Source organism: Mirounga angustirostris, unplaced genomic scaffold (genome assembly GCF_029215605.1).
Source record: "Mirounga angustirostris isolate CCGP_5_RB_7025 unplaced genomic scaffold, mMirAng1.0.hap1 SCAF_16, whole genome shotgun sequence".
NCBI classification, from domain to species: Eukaryota; Metazoa; Chordata; class Mammalia; order Carnivora; family Phocidae; genus Mirounga; species Mirounga angustirostris.
Window position 1 is genome coordinate 4,424,591 of NW_026991724.1, and position 22,306 is coordinate 4,446,896.

The following is a 22,306-nucleotide window of genomic DNA, read 5'->3' on the forward strand; positions in this document are numbered from 1 at the left end:
CCGCCGCAGGTGGGGCCCCGCCCTCGGGGCGGAGCTGCGCGCCCGGCTGCACCCGGCGCACCTGGCCCGGCCCCGGGAGCTAGCCGTGGGCTTAGCGCCGGCGTCTGAGAGCTCGGGCTGTTTCCCAATCTTGCCAGATCCTAAGAATCACCTGGAGCGAGGGATGGGGTGGAGGTGGGCCAGCGAACGCTTGTTGAAAATGCGGATTCCCGGACGTCGCCTTACCCTGTGTCACTGGGTCTGGAGCTGGCCGGGGAGCTGGACTGTAATGAGCGCCCGGTGGTTCGGGGGGGGGGGGGGGTTGGGAAGCGGAGGGCGGTCAGTCCTAAGGCCCTGGGAGCACCGCGGACCGGAGCTGAGTCAGACTCCTACCAATGCTGTGCGGCTCGGGGCGAGCCACGTGGCCCCTTTGAGCCTCGGTTCCTTGTCTGTAATTGAAGGAGAAGGCTAAGATCTCACCCTCAGGGAGAGCCCTGGGAGTGCATACCAGGATGGGGAGAACTTGAGGACCCCACTGCCTTTGGGATCCGTGTGGGTCTTGGATGATCTCTAAGCAGATCCTTTGCAGAATGGGCTCCTGCACTTGCTAATCATGGGACCTGGGCAGGCGTCTTACATTTTCCGAGCCTTAATTTACCGATTTGTAAAATGCCCGTGTTAGCACTTCCTTCATAGTGAAATGGAGGGTATGTTGGTGGTAGCATCATCATCATAGGGAAGTTGCTGGACTCCACTGGCTCCCAGAGTAGATGCGTGAATGTGCCTCCAAGTGGATGTCCTGAAACTGTGAGGAGCTTTGGCTCCAAGTGGCACTGGAATCCATAACAAGACCCACCACTTAGGAGGGAGGCGGCTTTGGGGAAGGCTGTGCCCCTCCCCTGTGCCTCAGTTTCCTTATCTATAGAGTGGGCTTCTTAACTATAAGAACTATAGAACATGACATGGGCGTTTGTCCATTAAATTGTGCTGCCCTTTTTGAGCAAATATATGCCACCTCTACCTCAACTCCCCACCACGTGTCTACCTCACCTCCATTCAATCCGACAGGCTCTTCTGGTGGCCCTTCTTGTTTCTCCTGCATCTTGTCCCTTGACTGCAAGAAAACAGGCTACCAGGGTCATGCTGCCTGGCTCCACCAATTTCAACAAAGGCCTAGGAATAATAGAAAAAGCAAAATTCTGGCACGAGTTGGTCCAGCTTTGAATCTCAGGCTTGTTCCTTCCAAATGCAGGGCCTTGGGCAACTTTCTTCACCTCTCTCCACCTCAGTTTACTCATCCACAAAATGGGGATGGCACTACCTACCCCTAAGTAGGGTCCCAGCAGGAAACAGGTGGCACCTTCAACCTGAGTGATTTGGGGAGAGTTTGATAACCATACTATGTACAAAAGTGTGGGCAGGGTGCCAAGAAACATGAAGGGATTGTGCAGCTGCCCAAGAGTAGCAACAGTGAGAAATTGCTACCATCCAAGGCTTGGAAGGCAAGAGGAGGGAGCAATTACCCAGAGAAGGTAGCTGTATGGAGCTGAGAACTGCAGTGAAGGGAAACGGAATGGAAGCCACAGACGCAGACTCCTGGGTTGAGAATCCGAAGGAGAAGGCAGGAGGGTGGAGAGAGGGTCTGGGGGAGCAAAGGGGAGATACAGGGAACCAACCACACGGTCCTGTAATGTTTGCATAGGTAGAGTTCCTAATAGTACTATCTAGTCCCTGACACAGTAGGTCCTCAGGAAATTTTATTACTAATATAAAAGATACATGGGAACTCAGCGCACTTATTTCTCAGTCCTTTCCAACTGGCATTCCGAGATTTTGAGATAGTATTGGATCCAGGGAGGAAGAATGCCTTGTTGGCATAGAACTTCATATTCTCCTAAGGGTGTCAATCAGGCGTGGTTTCTCCAGGCGGTGCAGCCTCCATGAGCAGGGAGTGATGTGTTGGCCAGGTGCCTTTCCCTTTAAGCCCAACCTTTGGCATCCCATCACAGTGGTCTCTGCTCCAGCTCAGAGATGTTAAGGCTAGAATTTGTGGATCAGGTTTAAGAACACCTAGAGCATTCAGGAAGGAAACTCTGGGTAGATGACATTGTGGAAGACCTGGACCTGTTGGCATGAAAAACAAAAATGGAGTGGACCACAGCGAAAGCAGTTAAAGTTATGTGACTGGGAGCAGCTGAATGGGTACCTTTAGGCTTAAGCTTATTTGATTTTCGTTTTTGTGGCATTGTGATCAGCCTGCATACCTGTCTGCTAATTCTCTTAATGTGTTGAGACTTTGTCTGGTTTTTATACAATTTTTGTAAATATTTCAATGGCACTAGAAAAGTTGTATTCTTTGTAAGGGTATTGGTAAGCTGCATGCTTCTTTGCTAATCAGTTCTGTGTCTATTCATCCTAACTTTCTAGTGACATTGTTCATGTCCTTACTTTTGACTACTTGATCTGACATAGGAAGAAAATGAAGAGTTTAAAATTTCCCAGTCTAATTGCTTTCCTGTCCATTTGTTTCCTTGTATGTCTGAAGTTCTGCTTTTTGTATTATGCTTCCCTGTTGTTTAGTGCATATAATTTACCTGCTCATGATGACTCTTGTAATTGTTTAATGCCTCCTGTATCTCATTAAAACATATGCCTTAAATTCCACTTTGTAGAATTACTATTGCCAGTGTTTCTTCTCCATGGTTTAAGTCTGCATGATCTAAACTTGGTGTCTTATTTTTATCTGTTTTGTTTCATTTCCCCCTAGAATGTAAGCTCTGTGAGAGCAGGGGACTATTACATCTTCATCATTGTGTGTCTGCTTAGTGTCTACCATGGTAGATGAAGCTCCTGCAACATATTAAATGCCCCCCAAATATTTATTTGGTGTGTGTCTCTCTCTCATAAACTGTAGCTCTTGAAATTTATTCTTAATCTGAGATTATTTGCTTTACAATGTGGAAATGTATTGTGTCTACATTGTTATAGTTGTTACCATTACACTGACTTCCATCATCCTCTTTCATGTTTTATTTCCATGCCATTTTGAGGCAAGCACTCTGCTATTTGCTGTCATCTTTTACTTTGATTTCAGAATAAACATCCCGCTGAAAATTCTATCAGGAATCTGAAAGCATTTCAGAAATAGAGACAAATATTTATACAATCTGTTTTAATTTCTTTTTACAGTGTAAAGGAGTTTTTTCATTTTCATTTTTCTTTTTCTAACCTTTGCTTTTTTTCATACTCTTGGTAATTTAATCTGATTACATAAACCTTATTTTTTTTCTTTTTGTTGTTGTTGTTGTTGTATATTCTCCACTTTCCCCCAGAATCACACCTCCTCTTTATATTTGTTTTTGAACATCCATTCTTAGCTCTGTCACTTTGTTTGGATCCCATGATCATCACCACTGACTTCAAGACTGTTTCCTTCAAGAGTTTTCTTACTGCCTTTAGCTGGCCAAATTCTAGAGTCCACTCTGAAGGAATCAAGTCAGGCAAGATGGTTTGCTGGGAAACTTTCTGAATTTGTGGCTCTGACAGTGATGCCCATGCTTTGGCCTGTATTGAGAGTCAAGGGCAGGACTCAGCCAAAAGCATCCAGCCTTTCCTGAAATATCTGCTCTGGGCATCTTGAACAATGAGGTCACACTCTTCAACTCTCATTCACTATATGAAAGTGGTGTCATTTCATTTCCATAAATTATCTCCCAACAATACATCCTATTGGAAAGATGTGATGCAATCCCAAGGCACCTGAAATTTATTTGGTAATGAACTTCACTCACAAATTAGAAGGTTGGCATTTTGAAGGCATCCTTTTCCGAAAGGGTACACCATACAAAGGGTATTGTGCGGCGTGTGTGTGCATGTGGGTGTGCATTTAATTTTAAGAATTAGTTTTAAGTTATGGCCCTTTATGCAAATCCTCAATTCTGTTTGTTTTTTTAATGGTCATGCACACAGGCAATAATATAATCATTTTATAGATGAAGAAATTGGAATTTTAGGGAGGGAAAGTTACTTTCATTCATTCAGCAAATAGTTTTAAGCACCTGTTATGTGGCCATGGACCCCTGAACACAAAAGATTATTCCCACACTTCTGTGTTTTCTCTCCTAGTAGGTGTGATAGGCTGCAAATAAATTGATGTGTAACGTAGTGTCAGGTAATGGCTACCCCAAAGACATATGTCACATTCTAACCCACAGAAACTGTGATTGTAGCCTTATTTGGAAAAACAATCTTTGAAGACATCATTAAGAATCTCAAGATTAACTGGATGTGCGATAAGTCCAATGACTGGTGTCCTTCCTTATAAGAGACAGAAGAGGAGGGGGCGCCTAGCTGGCTCAGTCCGTGGAGAATACAACTCTTGATCTTGGGGTCATGAGTTTGAGCCCCACTTTGGGTGTAGAGATTACTTTAAAATAACGTTTTAAAAATCTTAAAAAAGAGAGAGAGAAGAGGAAAGACACAGACACAGGGAGCAGGCCACATGAAGATGGGGCAGAGGTGGGAGGGACGTAGCCATAAGCCAAAGAACATCTGGGGCCACCAGAAGCTGGAAGAGGTAAGGAAGGATTCACCCCTTGAGTCTTTGGAGGGAGAATGGCCCTGCCCACACCTCAGTTTGAGAAGATCAATTTCTGTCGTGTGAAGTGCACCAAAACTATGGTCACACACACACACACGGCCAATTTCTGGGCATTGTTCAGGTCACACTCTCCTTGTTACTTCTTCCATAGTCATTTGCGAAAATGAGGGGGAATGTTGGCTGAGTACTTCCTACAGCTGCGGGCATTTCTGGGCTTCCAAGGGACTTCATTTAAGAGGAGGGAGCAGGCACAGCCCCGTGGATCAGGACACCAGGTGCTAAATGAGTGTGCCTTGGGACGTGCTTAATCCCAAGAGGTAAATACATAGCACAGATGCCACAGCTCCTCCTCTTACACACCCACGGTGGACACTGCCACTCACTCACGGGGTGACACCTCCCCGTTGGCTGGGACAGGCCTAGGAACTCTTGTCCTTATCACTTTCCTTACCTACAGTCGTTCGGACCTGGCACATGAATAAAGCTATTTACCAAAAGATTTCTGGAAGAGGAAGGAATGATCTCAAGCAGTGGGAGTCATGGAACCTTCTAGAAGGTTCCATATGCATGGTATGGCTGAAAGAGAAGATTCCTGTGCATCAAGTCCATCATTTACACTAGGGTTCGCTCTTCATGTTGTATATTCTGTGGGTTTTGACAAATGTGGAATGTCATGGATCCACCATCATAGTATCATACAGATGGTTTCACTGCCCTAAAAACTCCCCTGTGCTCCACCTTCCCTCACCCCAAACTGCTCTCAACAACTGATCCTTTCACCATCTCTATAGTTTTGCTTTTTCGGACTGTCTTATAGTTGGAAATTTGACTCTCCTTCAAAATCTACTCTCCTTTAAAAAATTCAAGAGCAGGACGCCTGGGTGGCTCAGTTGGTTAAGTGGCCGACTCTTGATTTTGGCTCACGTCATGATCTTGGTGTCGTGCAATTGAGCCAGGCATCGGGCTCCATGCTCAGCATGGAGTCTGCTTGAGATTCTCTCTCCCTCACCCTCTCCCCCTCCCCCTGCTCTCTCTCTCTCTAAAATAAATAAATCTTAAAAAAAAATTCAAAAGTGGGCGCCTGGGTGGCTCAGTTGGTTAAGCGACTGCCTTCGGCTCAGGTTATGATCCTGGAGTCCCTGGATCGAGTCCCGCGTCGGGCTCCCTGCTCAGCGGGGAGTCTGCTTCTCCCTCTGACCCTCCCCCCTCTCATGTGCTCTCTCTCAGTCTCTCTCTCTCAAATAAATAAATAAAATCTTAAAAAAAAAAAAAATTCAAAAGTATTCGGACCCATCACCCAGAGTCAGAGAATTTCAGTCCGAGGCAAAAATGCCCAACACCTTCCATATCTCCACTCACCAGCTTCTGCTCCCCATGGTCACTTGGAGGTGACCACCCATGTTTGGCTGGGATGGTCCCAGCTCTAGCACTGATAGCCCTGGCATCCTGGAAAAGCCTTCAATCCCAGCACGGTTAGCTTTCCTCCCCCACCCCTGTGTTGTTCTGAGACTCTTACCTGCTCCTGCTGCCCCATTTTCCTGAGTTAAAGTCTGGACTCTTATACACCACAGCAGGGCCACCAAGCCCTGGCCCCTGGCTCTCTCCCCACCTCCCCAGGCAGGCCCTTCTCCTGAGCCCCAGGAACAGGCACCTCCCCGGCAGCCTCTGCCGAGAAGAACACTACCTGGAACACTCTCCAGCAGCCACCTCACTCCAAACCCTCGCCCCAGGTTTTAACTGACTGTGGCTTCTCCCGAGAGGCCCCTCTGGATCTCTGGACCAGGTGAGATGGGAAGTCGGGGCATCCCTACCCTCCCTGCGGATCCTACAAACTCACAGCACATTATTACATTTATGAGTTTCAAAGAAGGTGCAGAGCACAAAAAGCCCAGATACAAGGACAGAATGTGGCAGATCCTTGCAATGGAATAGTACTCGGCCATAAAAAAGGCAAGAAGTACTGATCATGCTTCAATGTGGACAAACCAGGAAAATGTGCTGAGCGAAAGGAGCTAGACCCAAAAGGCCATGCACTGTAGACTCCAACCCTATGAAACATCCCAAATGGGCAAATCCATAGAGACAGAGAGCAGATTAGTGGTTGCCAGGGGCTGGGAAGAAAGGGAAATCTGGAGATAATAGAGTTTCTTTTTTGGGGTGATAATATTCTGGAATAAAGTAGAGGGGATGGTCACCAGACTTTGTGAATATATAAACTCACTGATTTGCGCACGTTAACGATAGAAACGGTGAATTTGATGTTACATGAATTTTATCTCAATAAAGATGTATATTAAAAGGAGACCCTGTATATGTATTTACTGAATGGAAAATGAATGAGTTTATATGTAGTTAAACTGGGAAACCTGATCGGAAGTTAAATGAACAATTTCTATTGGTTTTTTGATATGATAAAAAGAGTTCAAAGTTCCCAGTGACTCCCTTTGAAAACTCCTAGGGCCCCAGGGTTCCCAAGCAAGGTGTGGCCTGAAGGTGGGGGGGCGGCGGTTTGTGGGGAGTTCTTAGTGAAGCAGCTGTTGGAATGGGGCAGAAACTTCCTTTCCCTGGTTTGGTGCAGTCTGGCCTGGGCTCACTCCCTGAGGGTGAGAACTTCAGGAGGGTCTTGGAATCCCTCCTAGCCAGGGAACAGACAGGTGATGGTCTTCCTACTCCCATTCTGGCTCCCCCTGAACTCAGTCCTTTGTGCAACATTCTGAGTGACCTGAGGGTGCCCTTCCCCTACCCAAGCCCTGCTAGCCTTGGCTTAGCAGGGCAGCATCACCCCAGAAGTGAAGCTTGCTTACTGTGGCTCTTTGCATGAAGGATTTTATTTTGGCATATGCTGTGCCAGAAATCGGTGTTAATGTCCCGGGCCCAGGGAGAGCCCTGAGGATTGTTTGGGCAGTTTCCCAGGACCCTCCCAAAGGATCGGGATCCAGTTGCTCACAGGGGTGCCTATGTGGAGCACACACCCTTGATCAGCTTTCCCTGTCTCTTCTTTCTACTCCCCTACTTCTGTTTCCTGTGGGGTCACCTCCAGAAACGTTGGGACCTCACCCCTAGGCTCTGGGAGCCCTCACAAGAACATCAGATTTCTCATACTGGCTTCTGCCAGCAACCCCTGGCTGCACCCTGCCTCCTGGCTCTCGGGGTCCCTCCCCAGACCTGCTCTCCCCCCAGCTACCCACAGGGACTCCTCTTTCTTCCACCGAGGCTCAGGCTTGAGCCCCTCCCCAGAAAGCACGCCCCCAGCACCTGATTAAAGTGTTCTTCACATTGTCCTGCTGCCTGTTCGCTTTGTAATAGTTCATTGAGCACTTTGTGTACTTTTCTCTAGGTAAATTTTGCGTCAGTAAAAAATTCTATTAAAATTCAAACAAAAGCAGATGAAAGCTTAACGAGAAACAAGATACTGACACAGTCTTACAGCATGTCCCCGCAAGCTCCTTATTAATTACAGAGGGAAACCAGTCCCGTTACAGGGGAGGAAGCTGGCCGACCTCACCTTAACCGAGGGACCAGCGATGGCAGACGACACGGCGCGACCCTGGGTATGATGCTCCATGGAAAGTGCACTCGCTTATGGGTGTTCCTGCTGAAATGCTTAACGTGAATCCTATCGTGTGGAAATATCACACCCAGGATGACGGGGATCCAAGGAAAAAACTGACGTGGACTCTTCAAAAATGTCAGTGTCGGGGAAAGACAAGGAAAGGCCATGGGATGCTCCAGATCAAAGGACACTAAGGAGTTATAACAATCAACGTCACTGTGATTCTGGATCAGATCCTGGGCCACATACACACACAAAAGTATCTTTTGCTCTAAAGGACATTAGGGGAACAATCAGTGGATTTGAAGCAGGTGTGCAGATAATGCAATTATATGATGTGTATTTCCTGGTTTTGCACTCTTGTTATGTCAGAGAATGTTCCTTTTTGGAAATGAGCCCTGACGTTTTTAGGGGTGAAGGAGGGAGGGAAGCGGAGAGAGGTGGGCAGGGGGAGCACATGCACAGACCTGGAGAATCTGGTGACAAATATATGCAAATCTGAAAAAGTCACAAGTGATATGATTTGGCTTCTAGAACATTCTTGATGGCATACCGTCATGGAGATGGAGAGCTGCCAAGTGGGGTCTGGGGCTGAAGGGGAGGAGGGTGGGTGTGACTGTGCGGGTGGGAGAAGGAGTCTCTGTGGGAAGGAGCGAGTCTGTGTCTTGGCTGAGAATCTAGGGAATTTGTGGGAATTTGCGGGAATTTGAGGGAATCTAGGCATGGGATCAGATGGCTAGAAACCTCCCACTGGAGTTGTAGCTGCATTTCCCGGCTCTGACATGGTGCCGAAGTTACTACCTACCTAACATGGAACCATGTGAGAAGCAACTGCTGGGGGATCCCGAGTTAGGGGGACACGGGGCCTCTCTGTACAATCTCCACAGTGTCCTGTGAATCTGAAATAATTTCAAAAGAAAAAGTTCAAAAACTAAAAGAAATGGTGCCCTATCTTTGTCGCCCCGTGATCCCTGTCCTGATTTGTTCTCTCCCACTGTTGTTGTTCACTGACTTCACTGCTTTGTTCCTTTACCTGCGGGGCACCCCCCCGCCCCCGCTGGCCCCGCAGTGGACGGTCAGCTCCATGAGAGCAAGCAGGGACCGTGGATCCTTCGTGCTTTGTTCCTAACCCTGAACAAAGGTGCTCGCAATGTGGCTGAATTGATAAATGAGAAAGCAGTAGGCACAGGCAACAGAGGGCCTCAGACGCAGAAGGGAGGCTAGGCCCAGGGACAACAGCCGTGTTCCTCTGGACAACGGGGGTGCCTCCAGGGAGTGCGACAGATGCTGCAGGGACACCCACAACAGCCAGCTTTCTCCTGGCACTCAGCCCCACTGCCGTTTGTACCCGCCGGCCCAGCCCCAGAGGCTTCCAGGAACCAGCCCGGCCGAGAAGGGGCACTGGGAGCCTGGTTCACCAGGAGGAAAGCTTGTTCATTCATTCGACAAGTACTTAGAACCTGCGGAGAGGAGAGAGGCCGCCGAAGTGGGGTGACAGCAACACGAGCCAACAGCTCAGCTGACCGGGTCCGGGGTCCACGCTCACTTAGATTTCTGCCCTCATGTAATCCTCATCACGCACACCTTCCCCCACACCCCCTGCCACGGAAGAGGAAACTGTGGCTGGCAGCGTGGTCCCCCACCCAGATCCCTTGGGATCCGTTTTCCCCATTCTGGGGCTCCCCTCCCTCAGTGTTGGGGGCTTCCCCTTCTAACATTCAGTATCTGCAGATCTTTGTCAGTTTGAGGGCCCAGAGTGGTTGAGTCATCTGACCACAGCCGCACAGCTAGGAGAAGTGGGAAAGACAGAATTTATGTCCCAGGAATTGGATTCGAGAACCTGCCCACGGAACGGCCATGCTATAAGCCTCCATGCAGACACTCGTTCATTCACTCGATCATTCACCCATTCAACAATCTGACATTGAGGACCATGCCTGCACCAGGGAGATGGGTTACACAGAGTCCTTGTCCTCTGACAGCTCTGGGTCTGGGGGAGAAGGAGCAAACCACATGGCGCGCACCCAATGTCACTGCGTGCAGGACCCTGCGGGGGCCCAAAGGGGCACGTGACAGTCTAGCCAGGAGCTCAGGGAGGAGGTGGTGCAGAGGAGTCTGGCTGGGGAGAAGGGGAGGAGATGCACAGTCCAGGAGAGGGGCAGTTGCACAATATCCGGGGCTCCAGGCTGACAAGTAATCACAGCAACCATGCACTTGGCACAGCCCTGGAGGAAACGCCCGCAGAGGTGTCCCTCCACCGTTCACAGGCAGGGCCATGTGTCACACCGTCCCGTGGGAAGCCAGTCGTGTGACGTGAGCACCCAGGCCCCAGTCTCATGGCTTCTCTACTTCTTTGGGACCTTGGGCCTCATATCTCACCCTCTGAGCCTTGGCCTCTCTCATCTCTAAAAGGAAGAAAATTATACACACCTTGCAGGTGCTCATGAAGAATGACCGGGTCACGGGAGAATTACCGGGTCCTGAGTGTGCCCGGGACAGCCCCCAGCAGGGCTGCCCGGTCAGCTTGGGCAGGCTGGGGAGAGGCTAGGGGGCGCCAGCCACCCCATTACAGATTTGTAGATGCTCCTGGGGGCGGGGAGCAGGCGCCCTTTTCAGACCCCCACCTGTCTGTGCACCAAATATCTCTACCCAGCAGAGGTTGTGTGCAGAGCTGGGAACGGGGCGGTGCCAGCCCGGGCCAGAAGCAGCCAGGTAAACAGCCACAGACATTGTCTACATCCGGGTGTCTCCTCCCACCCGGTTAAACCTTCTCTTAGTGTCTTGCCTTGGGTTTCCCCAGATGCAAACCTTTGTTTGAGAGCAAGTGCTTTATCTGGGAGGTGACCCCAGGAAACCCCAGCCGAGGGAGCAGGGAAATGAAGCAGGGGAGGGAGGGAAGGAACCAAGAACGGGGCCTCGTGGAGCCCGTCACCATGCTGGGCACCTGGAGCACCGTCTTGCCAGGAAACCTGCAGCGACAGCACAGGACAGTTGTCCCCACCACCGAGAGTGGCATTTGGGGCGGGGGCACTGAGGCTTACAGGGACATGTGTTCCGTTCGCTGGCAAGTCCGCTCTGCCCCGCTTCTGGGTACAATGTGAGTCATGAGCTCGGCAGAGCTGTTTTTCTTTTCTCTCGGTGCCATTTCCTGCACTGTTGGCAAAAGAAATCTCAGCAAAATCGGGAGAAAATGCCCATCTTTGGTGGCTGCAGATGAAGTCCGATTCTACCCCATAAAACCATCCTCGCAAGGGCGCCTGGGTGGCTCAGTCGGTTAAGCGACTGCCTTCGGCTCAGGTCATGATCCTGGAGTCCCGGGATCGAGTCCCGCATTGGGCTCCCTGCTCGGCGGGGAGTCTGCTTCTCCCTCTGACCCTCCTCCCTCTCATGCTGTCTCTCGTTCTCTCTCCCTCTCAAATAAATAAATAAAATCTTTAAAAAAAAAAAAAAACCATCCTCGCAAATGTTATTACGGTTACCTTGTTAAGTGCAAAACAGAACAGTCTTAAAAAAACACATAAGGGCGCCTGGGTGGCTCAGTTGGTTAAGCGACTGCCTTCGGCTCAGGTCATAATCCCAGAGTCCTGGAATCAAGTCCTACTTCGGGCTCCTGGCTCAGTGGGGAGCCTGCTTCTCCCTCTGACCCTCTCCCCTCTCATGTTCTCTCTCTCTCTCAAATAAATAAAATCCTAAAAAAAAAAAAAAAAAACAACCCCCACACACAAAACCAAGGTGCAACTTAATGAATGATTATCAGGTGAACCCCCTGAAGCCACCAGCCAGCTGGGACAGAGAGTGGGACATGGTCACCCTCCCCGGGAGCTCCGCCACGTGCCCTCCGCCGACAGCAACCACCTCCCGCCCCACAGATGTGCCCATTCTCCTGACTTTCACGTTCACATGTTCATGGCTTCTTTACCCGCCACTCTAGTTTGGTCTTGTGCTTGTTGCTAACTTGGTGTGTCCTTTGAATTTCTTTAACCGACAGGTTTCCTATCTGCATTCATTGCTTGTTGCCACGGTAAAAGACCATCACAAGCTTAGTGGCCTAAAATGACACAAACTGAGTCTTCACAGTTCTGGAGGCCAGATGTCTGAAACAGTCCCACTGGACTGAAATCCCAGTGTTGGCAGGGCTGCACTCCTTCCAGAGGCTCAGGGGACAATACATGCTCTTATCTCTTCCAGCTTCTAGAAGCCACTGCATTCCTCTGCTCATGAGGCCTCCTTCCATCCTCAAAACCAGAAATGCCTGGTGGCGTCTTGTTCATGCTGCTTCGCCTTCCTTTTGACCCTCCTGCCTCCATTTTACGAGGACTTTTTGATTGCCCTTGGCCCATCTGGGTGATCTCCCTCTCTCAAGATCCTTAACTTAAGCACATCTGCAGAGTCCCTTTTGCCACGTGAGGTCATGTGTCATATGGACATCTTTAGGGGCCATTTTGCAGCCTGCCACTCCATCTACCCCTCCCCCCTTACAAGTTACCTGTTGAGGAACCCAGGCCATGTGGCCTGTAGAATCAATCCCCCACTGGGGCGCCTGGGTGGCTCAGTTGTTAAGCGTCTGCCTTCGGCTCAGGTCATGATCCCAGGGTCCTGGGATCGAGCCCCGCATTGGGCTCCCTGCTCAGCGGGGAGCCTGCTTCTCCCTCTCCCACTCCCCCTGCTTGTGTTCCCTCTTGCACTGTGTCTCTCTCTGTCAAATAAATAAATAAAATCTTTAAAAAAAAAAAAAAAGAATCAATCCCCCACCATCTGCATTTGGCGGATCACAAACTCCAAGTGCACCTCTGCACGTTCCTCTGTCCTCCGACCTTCCTACAAACTGGTGCTGTGATTGTGATCCGGAGGCTGGATCGGGCTCGGACGCCATCCCCCTGGCTCCTAATGTCTGGTTGTCTCTTTTTGTGATGTTGGGACTCACTGGCTCTCAATGTTTAGATTCACTAATTCATTGGGCAAAACCGTGATATTCTAATCCTGACATTTCCTTCAAAGTAGCACTTGGAATACTTTCCCAAAGAGATGTTTTTGCTCATTTCCAACCAGGTTACCCACTGGAACAGGATGGGTAGAGCCGCTGCTTGATCCATTTCAAAGGAAATGGTTTTCAAAGTAACACGTTGGTTCCTCATCATCCTCTGAAGAAGATCCACTAGATTTTTAAAAATATTTTTGTGAACTCATGAATTTAAAGATAGACTTTAATGGATAGATTCCTAGATTTTTTTATAGCAAATATAAATGTATTTTTTTAAAGATTTTATTTATTTGAGAGAGAGCGAGAGAGCATGAGCAGTGGGGAGGGGTAGAGGGAGAGGGAGAAGCAGGCTCCCCACTGAGCAGGGAGCCCGATGCGGGACTCGATGACCTCAGCCAAAGGCAGACGCTTAACCCACTGAGCCACCCAGGCGTCCCTAAATGTACTTTTTAAATGAAATTCTTGAGCAAAAAAAAAGGAAGTGGGACTACATCAAACTAAACAGTTTTTACACAATGAAGGAAACCATCAACCAAACAAAAAGTCACCCACTGAATGGCAGACAATATTTGCATATTGCATAACGGGTTAACATCCAAATATATAAAGAACTCTTATAACACTACCAAAAACCAAATAATCTGATTTTTAAAAAATGGGCAGAGGACCTGAATAGACATTTCTCCAAAGAAGACATCCAGATGGCCAATACACACATGAGAAGATGCTCAACATCACTCATCATTGGGGAAATGAAAAAACGACGACAAGATACCACCTCACACCTGTCAGAATGGCTGGTATCAAAAAGACAAGAAATAAGTGTTGGCGAGGATGTGGAGAAAAGGAAACCCAGTGGTGGGAATGCAAACTGGCGCAGCAGCTGTGGAAAACTGTATGGAGGTTCCCCAAAAAAACTAAAAATAGAAGTACGATATGATCTAGTAATTCCATGTCTAGGTATTTACCCAAAGAAAAGAGAAGCAGGAATTTGAAAAGATATACACACCCCTGTTTGTTAGAGCATTACTTGCCATAGTCAGGATATGGAAGCAACTTGTGAGCATCGGTAGATGGATGGATACATAAGGTGTGGTGTATACAGACAAAGGGATCTTACTCAGCTCTAAGAAGGACATCCTGACATTGGCAATGACGCGGATGGACCTGGAGGATGTTGTGTTAAGTGAATCAGTCAGAGAAGAACAAATACCATATGATTTCACTCATACGTAGAATAAAGAAAAACACCCCAAAACCAAAACAAGCAAGCAAACCACAAAAAGAGAAATAGACTCATCAGTATAAAGAACAAACTAGCAGGCTCCAGAGGGGAGGGAAGCAGAGGATCAGTCCAAGTGCCGGGGACAACCACACCCGGGGCGATTGTCCTCGGTGTTTGCTCTGAACCCAGCCCCAGCCCCCTGGCACCGAATCTTCTTGGAGTCCAGAGGCGCCCCCCCGCCGCCCCTCCTCCCCGCTCCTTGATTGTTTGTCCCTGTTTCCCCGCTGAGCCCTGGAGGACTGGAGAACCTTCCTGGGGCTCCCAGAGGCATCACAGCTCATACAGTGGGGCGGGCCCCTCCCGTCCTCTTTCTGGGACTTTGGGAAGCCCATCACCCCGGGCAACCGTGAGCTCCTTCCCCTCCATCTCTTGCCACGTCACTGCCTTGCAGCCTCCCTGCCTCAGGGGAGTTCCCCACTTTTCCCAGCAGCCCCCCAATCTCCTTCACACCTCCCCAGAGGCCCACCCCCAGCCCTGCGCCTGAGAATCAGGCTCCTCCTCATCCTGCCTTGGCCTTGCCGCCCGCGTTTGGTAAGAACAGCTGGTCCTTCCCTAACACTTGCTGTGCACCGGGAAAAATTCTAGGTGCTTTCTATACTTTACCCTTTGCCCTTCTCACAGCCAGCCCAAGAGGCCCGTCCTGTCAGCTGCACATTGTATGGATGAGGAGGCTTGGGCTCACGGTCCCCTAGGAAGTGAGGGGAGGAGCCAGATCCCACCCACTAACCATCTGGGCTCCAGAGTCACCAATTCTAACCAGAAGACAATACCACTTAGGACCAGCCCCTCAACATCCTTTGGGGGCAGGAGTTAGAACCTGCATAAGGAATAAACGGACAAAAAGCAAGTATGGAATCACCTCCATGGGTGTCTTTCTCCAGAGCAGAAGTTCTCGAGCTGGAGCTGGCCTCAGAGTCCCACGGAGGGTGTGTTAAAACACACAGGTTGGGATTGCTTGCCCAACCCCAGAGTCTCCCACTCAGTAGGTGTGGGGTGGGCCTGAGAAGCTGCATTTCTAATGAGTTCCCTAGTGATGCTGCTGGCCTGGGGAACCTGCTTTGGGAACTGCTGCTCTAGGGAACTTGCTCACCTTGGAAGAACAGGACTTGGCTGGGACTGTCTGCCTCCTCCCAGGACACATGGGGTGGTGGTTCCAACACCAACTTTCCCAACTAGTGGTCTTGTGACAATGAGCACATGGTGATGTTTAAAAAAAAAAAAAAATTCTCATCCGTTAGTGAAGCATTCTGGAACCTTCCTAGGTGAGCTATAGGATGTCCAGGATTTACTTTAAAATACTGCAGTCTCCGCCTTGGCAAAAAAAAGTTGAGGGTATAGACGGTAGTTGGCTGGTGAGTCCCAAGAGGTTCTTTATACCACTTTTCTACACCTTGTTTATATGTGAAGGTGTTAATGATCAATCTTGCTGATTTCATGTAAAACAAAACAAAACAAAACAGGGGCGCCTGGGTGGCTCAGTCGTTAAGCGCCTGCCTTCGGCTCAGGTCATGATCCCAGGGTCCTGGGATCGAGCCCCGCATCGGGCTCCCTGCTCTGCGGGAAGCCTGCTTCTCCCTCTCCCTCTCCCTCTGCTTGTGTTCCTTCTCTCTCTGTCTCTCTGTCAAATAAATAAAAATTTAAAAATCTTTAAAAAAACAAAAAACAAAACAAAAATCTCTGGCTCCCACATGTAGTGACCGGATAACCTTGAGCAAGAAGCCAGCCATATCCGAGCTTCAATCCTTTCCGCTATCCGTGCAGATGATGGCCTCCTTCCAACCCGATGGTTGAAGAGGTGATGGATGTTAGGCACTCATCTGGGCGTGTAACTCGGGAAATCACGACGGCCCAGCCTACTCCCCTCTCACACGTTCTCCGGCCTGGGCCTGGATGGGTAGAGCCCAATGGACAGGGGACTCTCCCACCTCAAAGCACCTGTTCAACAAGTTCCTGAGTTGAACGTGGAACTTGCCAGGAGCCTGCCCATCTGGAGCAGGACGTGTGGGTGTGGCATGCGGGGTGGCAGATCACATGCGTGTTCCTTGGGAGGTGAGGCCTCTCAGGAGCCTCAGCGACTGCCCCACAATACGCTTGGACCGGTTTCTTCATGTGGTAACCAAGCCTGCGGCAGGAATTTCCTGGCATCCAGTTCAAAGGCTGTCCCGGTGGATTCCAAGGGGGCTTCATTTTGCCAAAATGTCCCAATCAAGGTGTCTGTTGTTTTGGATGGTGTTTTGTATTGCTTTGTCTGGGTTTGGTTTTTGTTTTTTTAAGATTTTATTTATTTATTCATGAGAGACAGAGAGAAACAGAGGGAGAAGCAGGCTCCCATGGAGCGGGAAGCCCGATGCGGGACTCGATCCCAGGACCCTGGGATCATGACCTGGGCCGAAGGCAGACGCTTAACCATCTGAGCCACCCAGGCGCCCATGTCTGGGTTTGGTTTTGACTGCAAATAACAGAAACCCATTTATGCCAACCTGGGCCCGAGTCAGGGCGGCAGGAACCACGGAGTCTTTCCTGGGACCTCAGGACAGGGAGGGCAGCCAAGGCTCTTATCAGTTGGATTCAAGTTCTGGAACGCCGTCAAGAGCCCCTACGGTGTCTCTCTCTCTGGCTCCTTCTCCGTCTTCCTCTTCCTCCTCACACACGAGGCAGCAGGTGGCCTCTGCACAGCCGCGAGGCCCCTCCCTCTGTTCACACAACCAGCAGAGCCGGCTGCCATCTGCCCAGGGGTTCCCGCGTGCCAGGCCTTGGGCAAAAAGCTTCGCCACCCGATTCCACGGTATCCCACAGTAGCCGTGGAAGACAGTGCTGTTTTCATTTCTCCGACTTCCAGAGAAGGACACTGAAGTGGGGGGAGGTTCAAGAAGTTTCGTGAGGACACACAGCCCGGCACGGAGGCAGAACCCGGACGCGCAAGTCTCTCCCTCCTGAGCCAGGCTCCTGGGCACCTTCCGGCATCAAAAAAAAAACTCAGGGGCGCCGGGGGATAGGGGAATCTGATTGGCTTACCTCGAGTCAGGTGGTCCACACCTGGGCCAATCAGCTGTGGCCAGGGCGGGATCTCAGCACACCAACATGGCGTCGCCCAGGCCCAGCGTCAGGAGACCGTTCTCGGATAGGGCGGTGGGCCCGGTGTCTGGTCCCTGCAGGATCTCACCTCTGTTCCCTTCCTCCTTCCCGAACAGCCTTATGTGGACACGCAAAGCTCTGCTGCGTTCATCTTCCGGCTTAAGGGGTTACATGATGCTCGATTTCAAATCCTCTCTCTGACATTTTCCTGATGGTCTGTTCTTGGGCGAATGACTTCGCCTCTTTGAGCCTCAGTGTTTCCAGCTGTAGATGAAGATCGCATACTGGCCTCCCGGAGATGTGGGGAGAGTCCAGTGAGATAGACAATAACCCAGGCAAACCCTTCTGTGGCTCCCCATTGTTTTCATGGTCAAGTTCAAACTCCAGCCGTGAACTGGCTGGCACCTGTTTTAACGACCTGCTCCCTGTCCTCCCACTCCCAGAGGCCCCCTTTTTTGAACCTTGAACTTCCCTGGTCTGTGCCTTTGCCTGAGATGCCTTTCCTCTACTTCCCAAATCTAAGTTAGCTAACTTACTCCCTACGGTTGGTTAAATTGTGCCCCCCCCACACCCCCCCCTCAAAAAGAGGTACCCACCTCCTAATCCCCAGAACCCTGGAACCTGTGTATGTGGCCTTATTTGGAAATAGGGCAGATATACTTAAATTAAGGATGTTAAGATGAGATCATCCTGGATTTAGAGTGGGCCCCAAATCCAGTGAAAGTTGTCCTTATAGAAGAAAGGAGAGGGGAACTTGACACAGAGGGACGAAGACACTGAGGGGAAGGCCAGGTGAAGACAGAGCAGAGATCACATGATAATGCTGGAATTTTAGGCCCTAGTCCACAGGTGATTGCAGGAAATCTGTTTTGGCCTACTCGCCTCTTCCCAGGTGAAAGCATGAGGACGCCTTTCCTGGGATTCTAAGATAGGATTTGTCCTACATTGTCTTCACCTGAAGGGCTCCACCTGCCTTCTTTTTCGACTACCTTGCTGATCTCTGTGTGAATGTTCTAGAAAAGACTTGGGGTGGGGGAGTTCGTTCATCCTGGCAGCTCAGATGGAAAATGGCCCCAGGAAAGACTGTAGCTAAGTCGGTCAACCCAAGGAACAGGGTTTGCTCTTTTGGAAGAGCCTTCTCAGTGGGTGAGGCCCCTGGCCAGCCCCTGCCGTCAGCTGCCCCCAGGGTCCAGCCACTTTTCAGGGGCCTTGCGAGGGCCTTTGTATCCAGGAGGCAGGGCTGGAACAGCCCCCGGGCTTGCCTGCTGTTTCCCAGCAACCCATCCCCTCCTCGAGGCCCTGCTCCGAGGCCCTATTTGCTGTCAGAAGGGACTCAGCCCTCTCAGAGCCCGGGCCACCCCTGCCCCCTTGGCGGTGGACCAGTGGCCAGGCAGCCATGGAAGTGGCCGCAGCCTCTGTTGCCTCTTCAATATGGCAAGAGAGAAAACTCCAGACTGTGGATTCAGAGAAACGGAGCTGACCTCCTCTAGTTCTGGAAGAAGAAAAATGGGAGGTGGGGCTCCTGATAGGCCCGTTCCAAGCCGCGAGGCCTTGGGCGAATTGCTTCAGCCTGTGGACCGAGAGCAAACCTCCCAAGCTCGGCAGAGGCTCCAGGGTCATCTTCCTGGTGGCGCTGCGGCTAGTTACGCAAGCTGTCACCTCGGGGGAGGCGGGCCTCCCCGTACCGCTGGTCTCTTCGTGTGTCTGGTAAATGCAATTTATTGCATTTATGCAATATATGCATATATTGCAAATAAAGAGTGTTTAAAAATGATTTTTAAATAAGAAAAAAAAACAGGTAGACAACCTTAGTATAAGGTATAATCTGACTCTGACAATTAATGGGGAGAAAAAAAAGAACAAATGTGTTCTTTCCTTTCTACAATCTTTTCCAGAAAGGCTTCCTGTAATTTGTACTTCCTAGGAGAACAACAATAAGCATGGAATATCTCTCTGCCCTGAATGACTGTAGGCAGGAGAATGTCATAATCAGTCAAATGTTTTATTCAAATCTCAGTACCTGTTATGTGTTCATATAACTACACAAATTACAGGCTTAGTCTCTTTGATAAGGAAAAAGAAAAAAATCCCTACCTCCCAAAGACTAGGATCCGATCACTTAGGTCTGCATCCTTCCCCTGCCATTTACCAAGCTGTGTGACACCTGCTAGGTGACTTTATTGCTCTGTGCCTCAGTTTTCCTAATCTTGTAAAATGGGTGTTGATAGGGTCTTCCTCGTGGCTTGGGAGAGTTCAGATGAGTTGCTTGTGTGTGTAGAGGGCTCCCAGAGGCGCCTGCAGCCAGTAAGTGCTCAGAAGGAGCTGGCTTCTATGGTAAGGTTGCCGTGAGGAGTAATGTTATAATGTAGGGCAAGGGCTAGGAGCAGAAGGAGTTCCTCCTGAGGATTAATTGCCCACCTATCACTGCCTGGCTGTGTACGACCTTGGACAGGTCACAAGACATTCTGCGATCTGCTGTCCTCCTTTGTAAACTGAGGTCTCTGGTGTGGACATCTAGGAGACTGCCCGCCCCCGACGTGTGTGTTTTCCCAGGACCCCCTCCTGGTGCACCATCCCACCGCTCCGCTCATTGCTATTGCAAATGGCAGAGCTGCCAGTTCTTTCTTCAGCCTTCCCTTGGCCTCGGTTGATGGGCCCAGAAATGGGTGCCTTCCCCAAGGTGCCAGAGGGGTGGCAGGCTGGGGGCTGGGGGGGGCAGGGTGTCCAGGATGGAGTCTGGAGCTGCCGGGGCCACATCTCACATCATGGGGAAGACAATCACTCTACTCAGAGAAGACAGAGAGAACTGGGAGACTCTATGCCTGGGTCCTGCCGCCCCTCAAGCCCAGGTGAGGCCCTGTCTTCCCAAGCGGGGGCCGTCAGATCTTCCTTAGAGGCAATAATAGTAACAACAATAGCAGGGAGCACTACACATACGTACTGCGAGCCAGGCGCTGAAAGCCGCGTAGGTACTAACGCTTTTACCCCTCCTAGCAGCATCAAGAGGTAACTTCACCCCCCTTTTACAGATGGGGAAACTGAGGCACAGCGAATGACCTGGGCAGGGTCATGCAGCCAGCAAGTGTCAGAGCCGTCACGTACCATTCTTATGCATACCTCACAAAGGAAATAAAAGTGAAATGGATGGGATAAGGTATTTCCCAGGAGGTCATCACGTATGGATCCAACTCTTCCGAATCCAATCGCTCTTCCACTCCGGGTTGCCAGTGTCCGAGTCCTTCTGCCAGTATGGTCCTGTGCAACCCCGAGAGTGCTAGTGACACAGAATTTCCCAGAAGGCCGTTCCTCCGTTGTTCCTGGAAGCTTCCACGAAGCTTGCTTATGTCTCACCTGTTCTGACATACTCGTGTGTGGGCAATGACGCCCGCTGCCTGGAGGCCACGACTATGACACATCCCAACTTCAGGGACATGGAAAGGTGAAAAAACAGGGCATCCTGGATTCACCAGGCAAGTGTGGTTAATGCTTGGTAAATATTTCTTGCCAGAATGGATGTGTGAATGAGGGAATGAAGGAGGGACAAGGCAGTGGGGAAGTTGGTGAGTTTCCCTGCTCCGGAGGGGCAGCGCGCCAGTGCAATTTACAGATGGAGGAAGTGCCGGGCACGCTCAAGTCTCTGCTGGTTGTACCCGTTTGCTTCCACTATATGCCGTCGGCACAAAGTGGACAGTCCCTCAGCCCTGTGCCCTCAGTCTTGAGCAGTGTGGCTGTTCAGTGGACCCCCCACCCCCAGAGGCTTCAGCCAACCTCAGGCCCAGCTCCCTTCCAGCCCAGTGAGATCAACCCTCCAGGAGCTGGGGGGCTACTGGGGGTTTCACGGGTGACCCAAGCTGCAACCCCTGTAATCATGGGCACAAATCTCACAAAGTGGCTCGTGCCTGCCATGGACAGACATGATCCTCACTCCCCAAAATGGAAACCAGATCTGTCTCTTGTCGGGCTTGACATTCTTGGAGAAAGTCGTCTTTCTAGTCCTTCAGTGGGAAGGTCACAACCTCCATCCCCCCACCCCCCGTGTGGGGTAACCAAGGCACACTTTATACAGCTTGTGTATGAATCGCTGGACACTTTCTCTTTCACGTTCCACACACAAAAACAAAACAAAACAAAACAAAACAAAAACCAAAGTAGTCCTTCAGCAACCTGGATGCACTGAGACCCGTCCGTCACCTGTCTCCACTTTAAAGTGGGCTTGGAGTGTTTTCTAAGAGAGTGTGGATTTTATGGGAGAAAGGGTGCGTCCGTGGTCGGGGAGGTGCAGGGGCCCGGGGTGGGGAGTGGGAGCTGCTTGTTTTTTGAAATATGGGAACGTGGATGTTGTCTTCACATAAGCCCACTTTGGAATTTGGAAGGTCGAGCCCTCCACAGGACTGATCAGTACCAATCACCTCGGGCTCTTGTGAGAGGGATGAGTTATTGGTAAATGGAGCCATTTCTCTCCACGAGCCTGCATCGTACAGCTGCTGTTGAGATGTGTGTTAACGATGCTCCAGGCCTCTGCCCACAGCCCCATGGGCTCACCTCCCTGGCAGAGGTGGGCTGCCCCTGGAAGTGGCCACCCCTTCCCTAGGGGCAGCCCTTACCTTGTCACTGAAGGGCGCCAGAGCCCCACACAGACTTGGCTCCCATGCCCCCCAGGGGGGCCACTTCCACAGTGTGACTCAGGGCCGCCTACACTATTTGCAAAACGAACACGCGGGCCCCTTGGTGGACAATTCCTAAGATTTTCATTAAAGCTAAGTGTGGGCCCCTCTGAGCAACTGCCCCTGGAGCCCGCCCTGGGGGATCTCACCAAAGTCACCCTCTGTGGGA

The 22,306-nt window shown here is 50.4% G+C and overlaps 1 protein-coding gene across 1 annotated transcript in view; it reads right to left on the bottom strand.

Annotated features, from left to right (window-relative positions):
* ATP2C2 (ATPase secretory pathway Ca2+ transporting 2) overlaps nt 1–17,993 on the bottom strand; it is a 78,745-nt gene extending 60,752 nt beyond the window's left edge. The window contains exon 1 of the mRNA XM_054511234.2: nt 15,489–17,993. Coding sequence (XP_054367209.1) covers nt 15,489–15,539 — 51 coding nt within the window. The 5' untranslated portion in view covers nt 15,540–17,993. The remainder of the gene's footprint in view (nt 1–15,488) is intronic.
* Between the last annotated feature and the right edge of the window lie 4,313 nt (nt 17,994–22,306).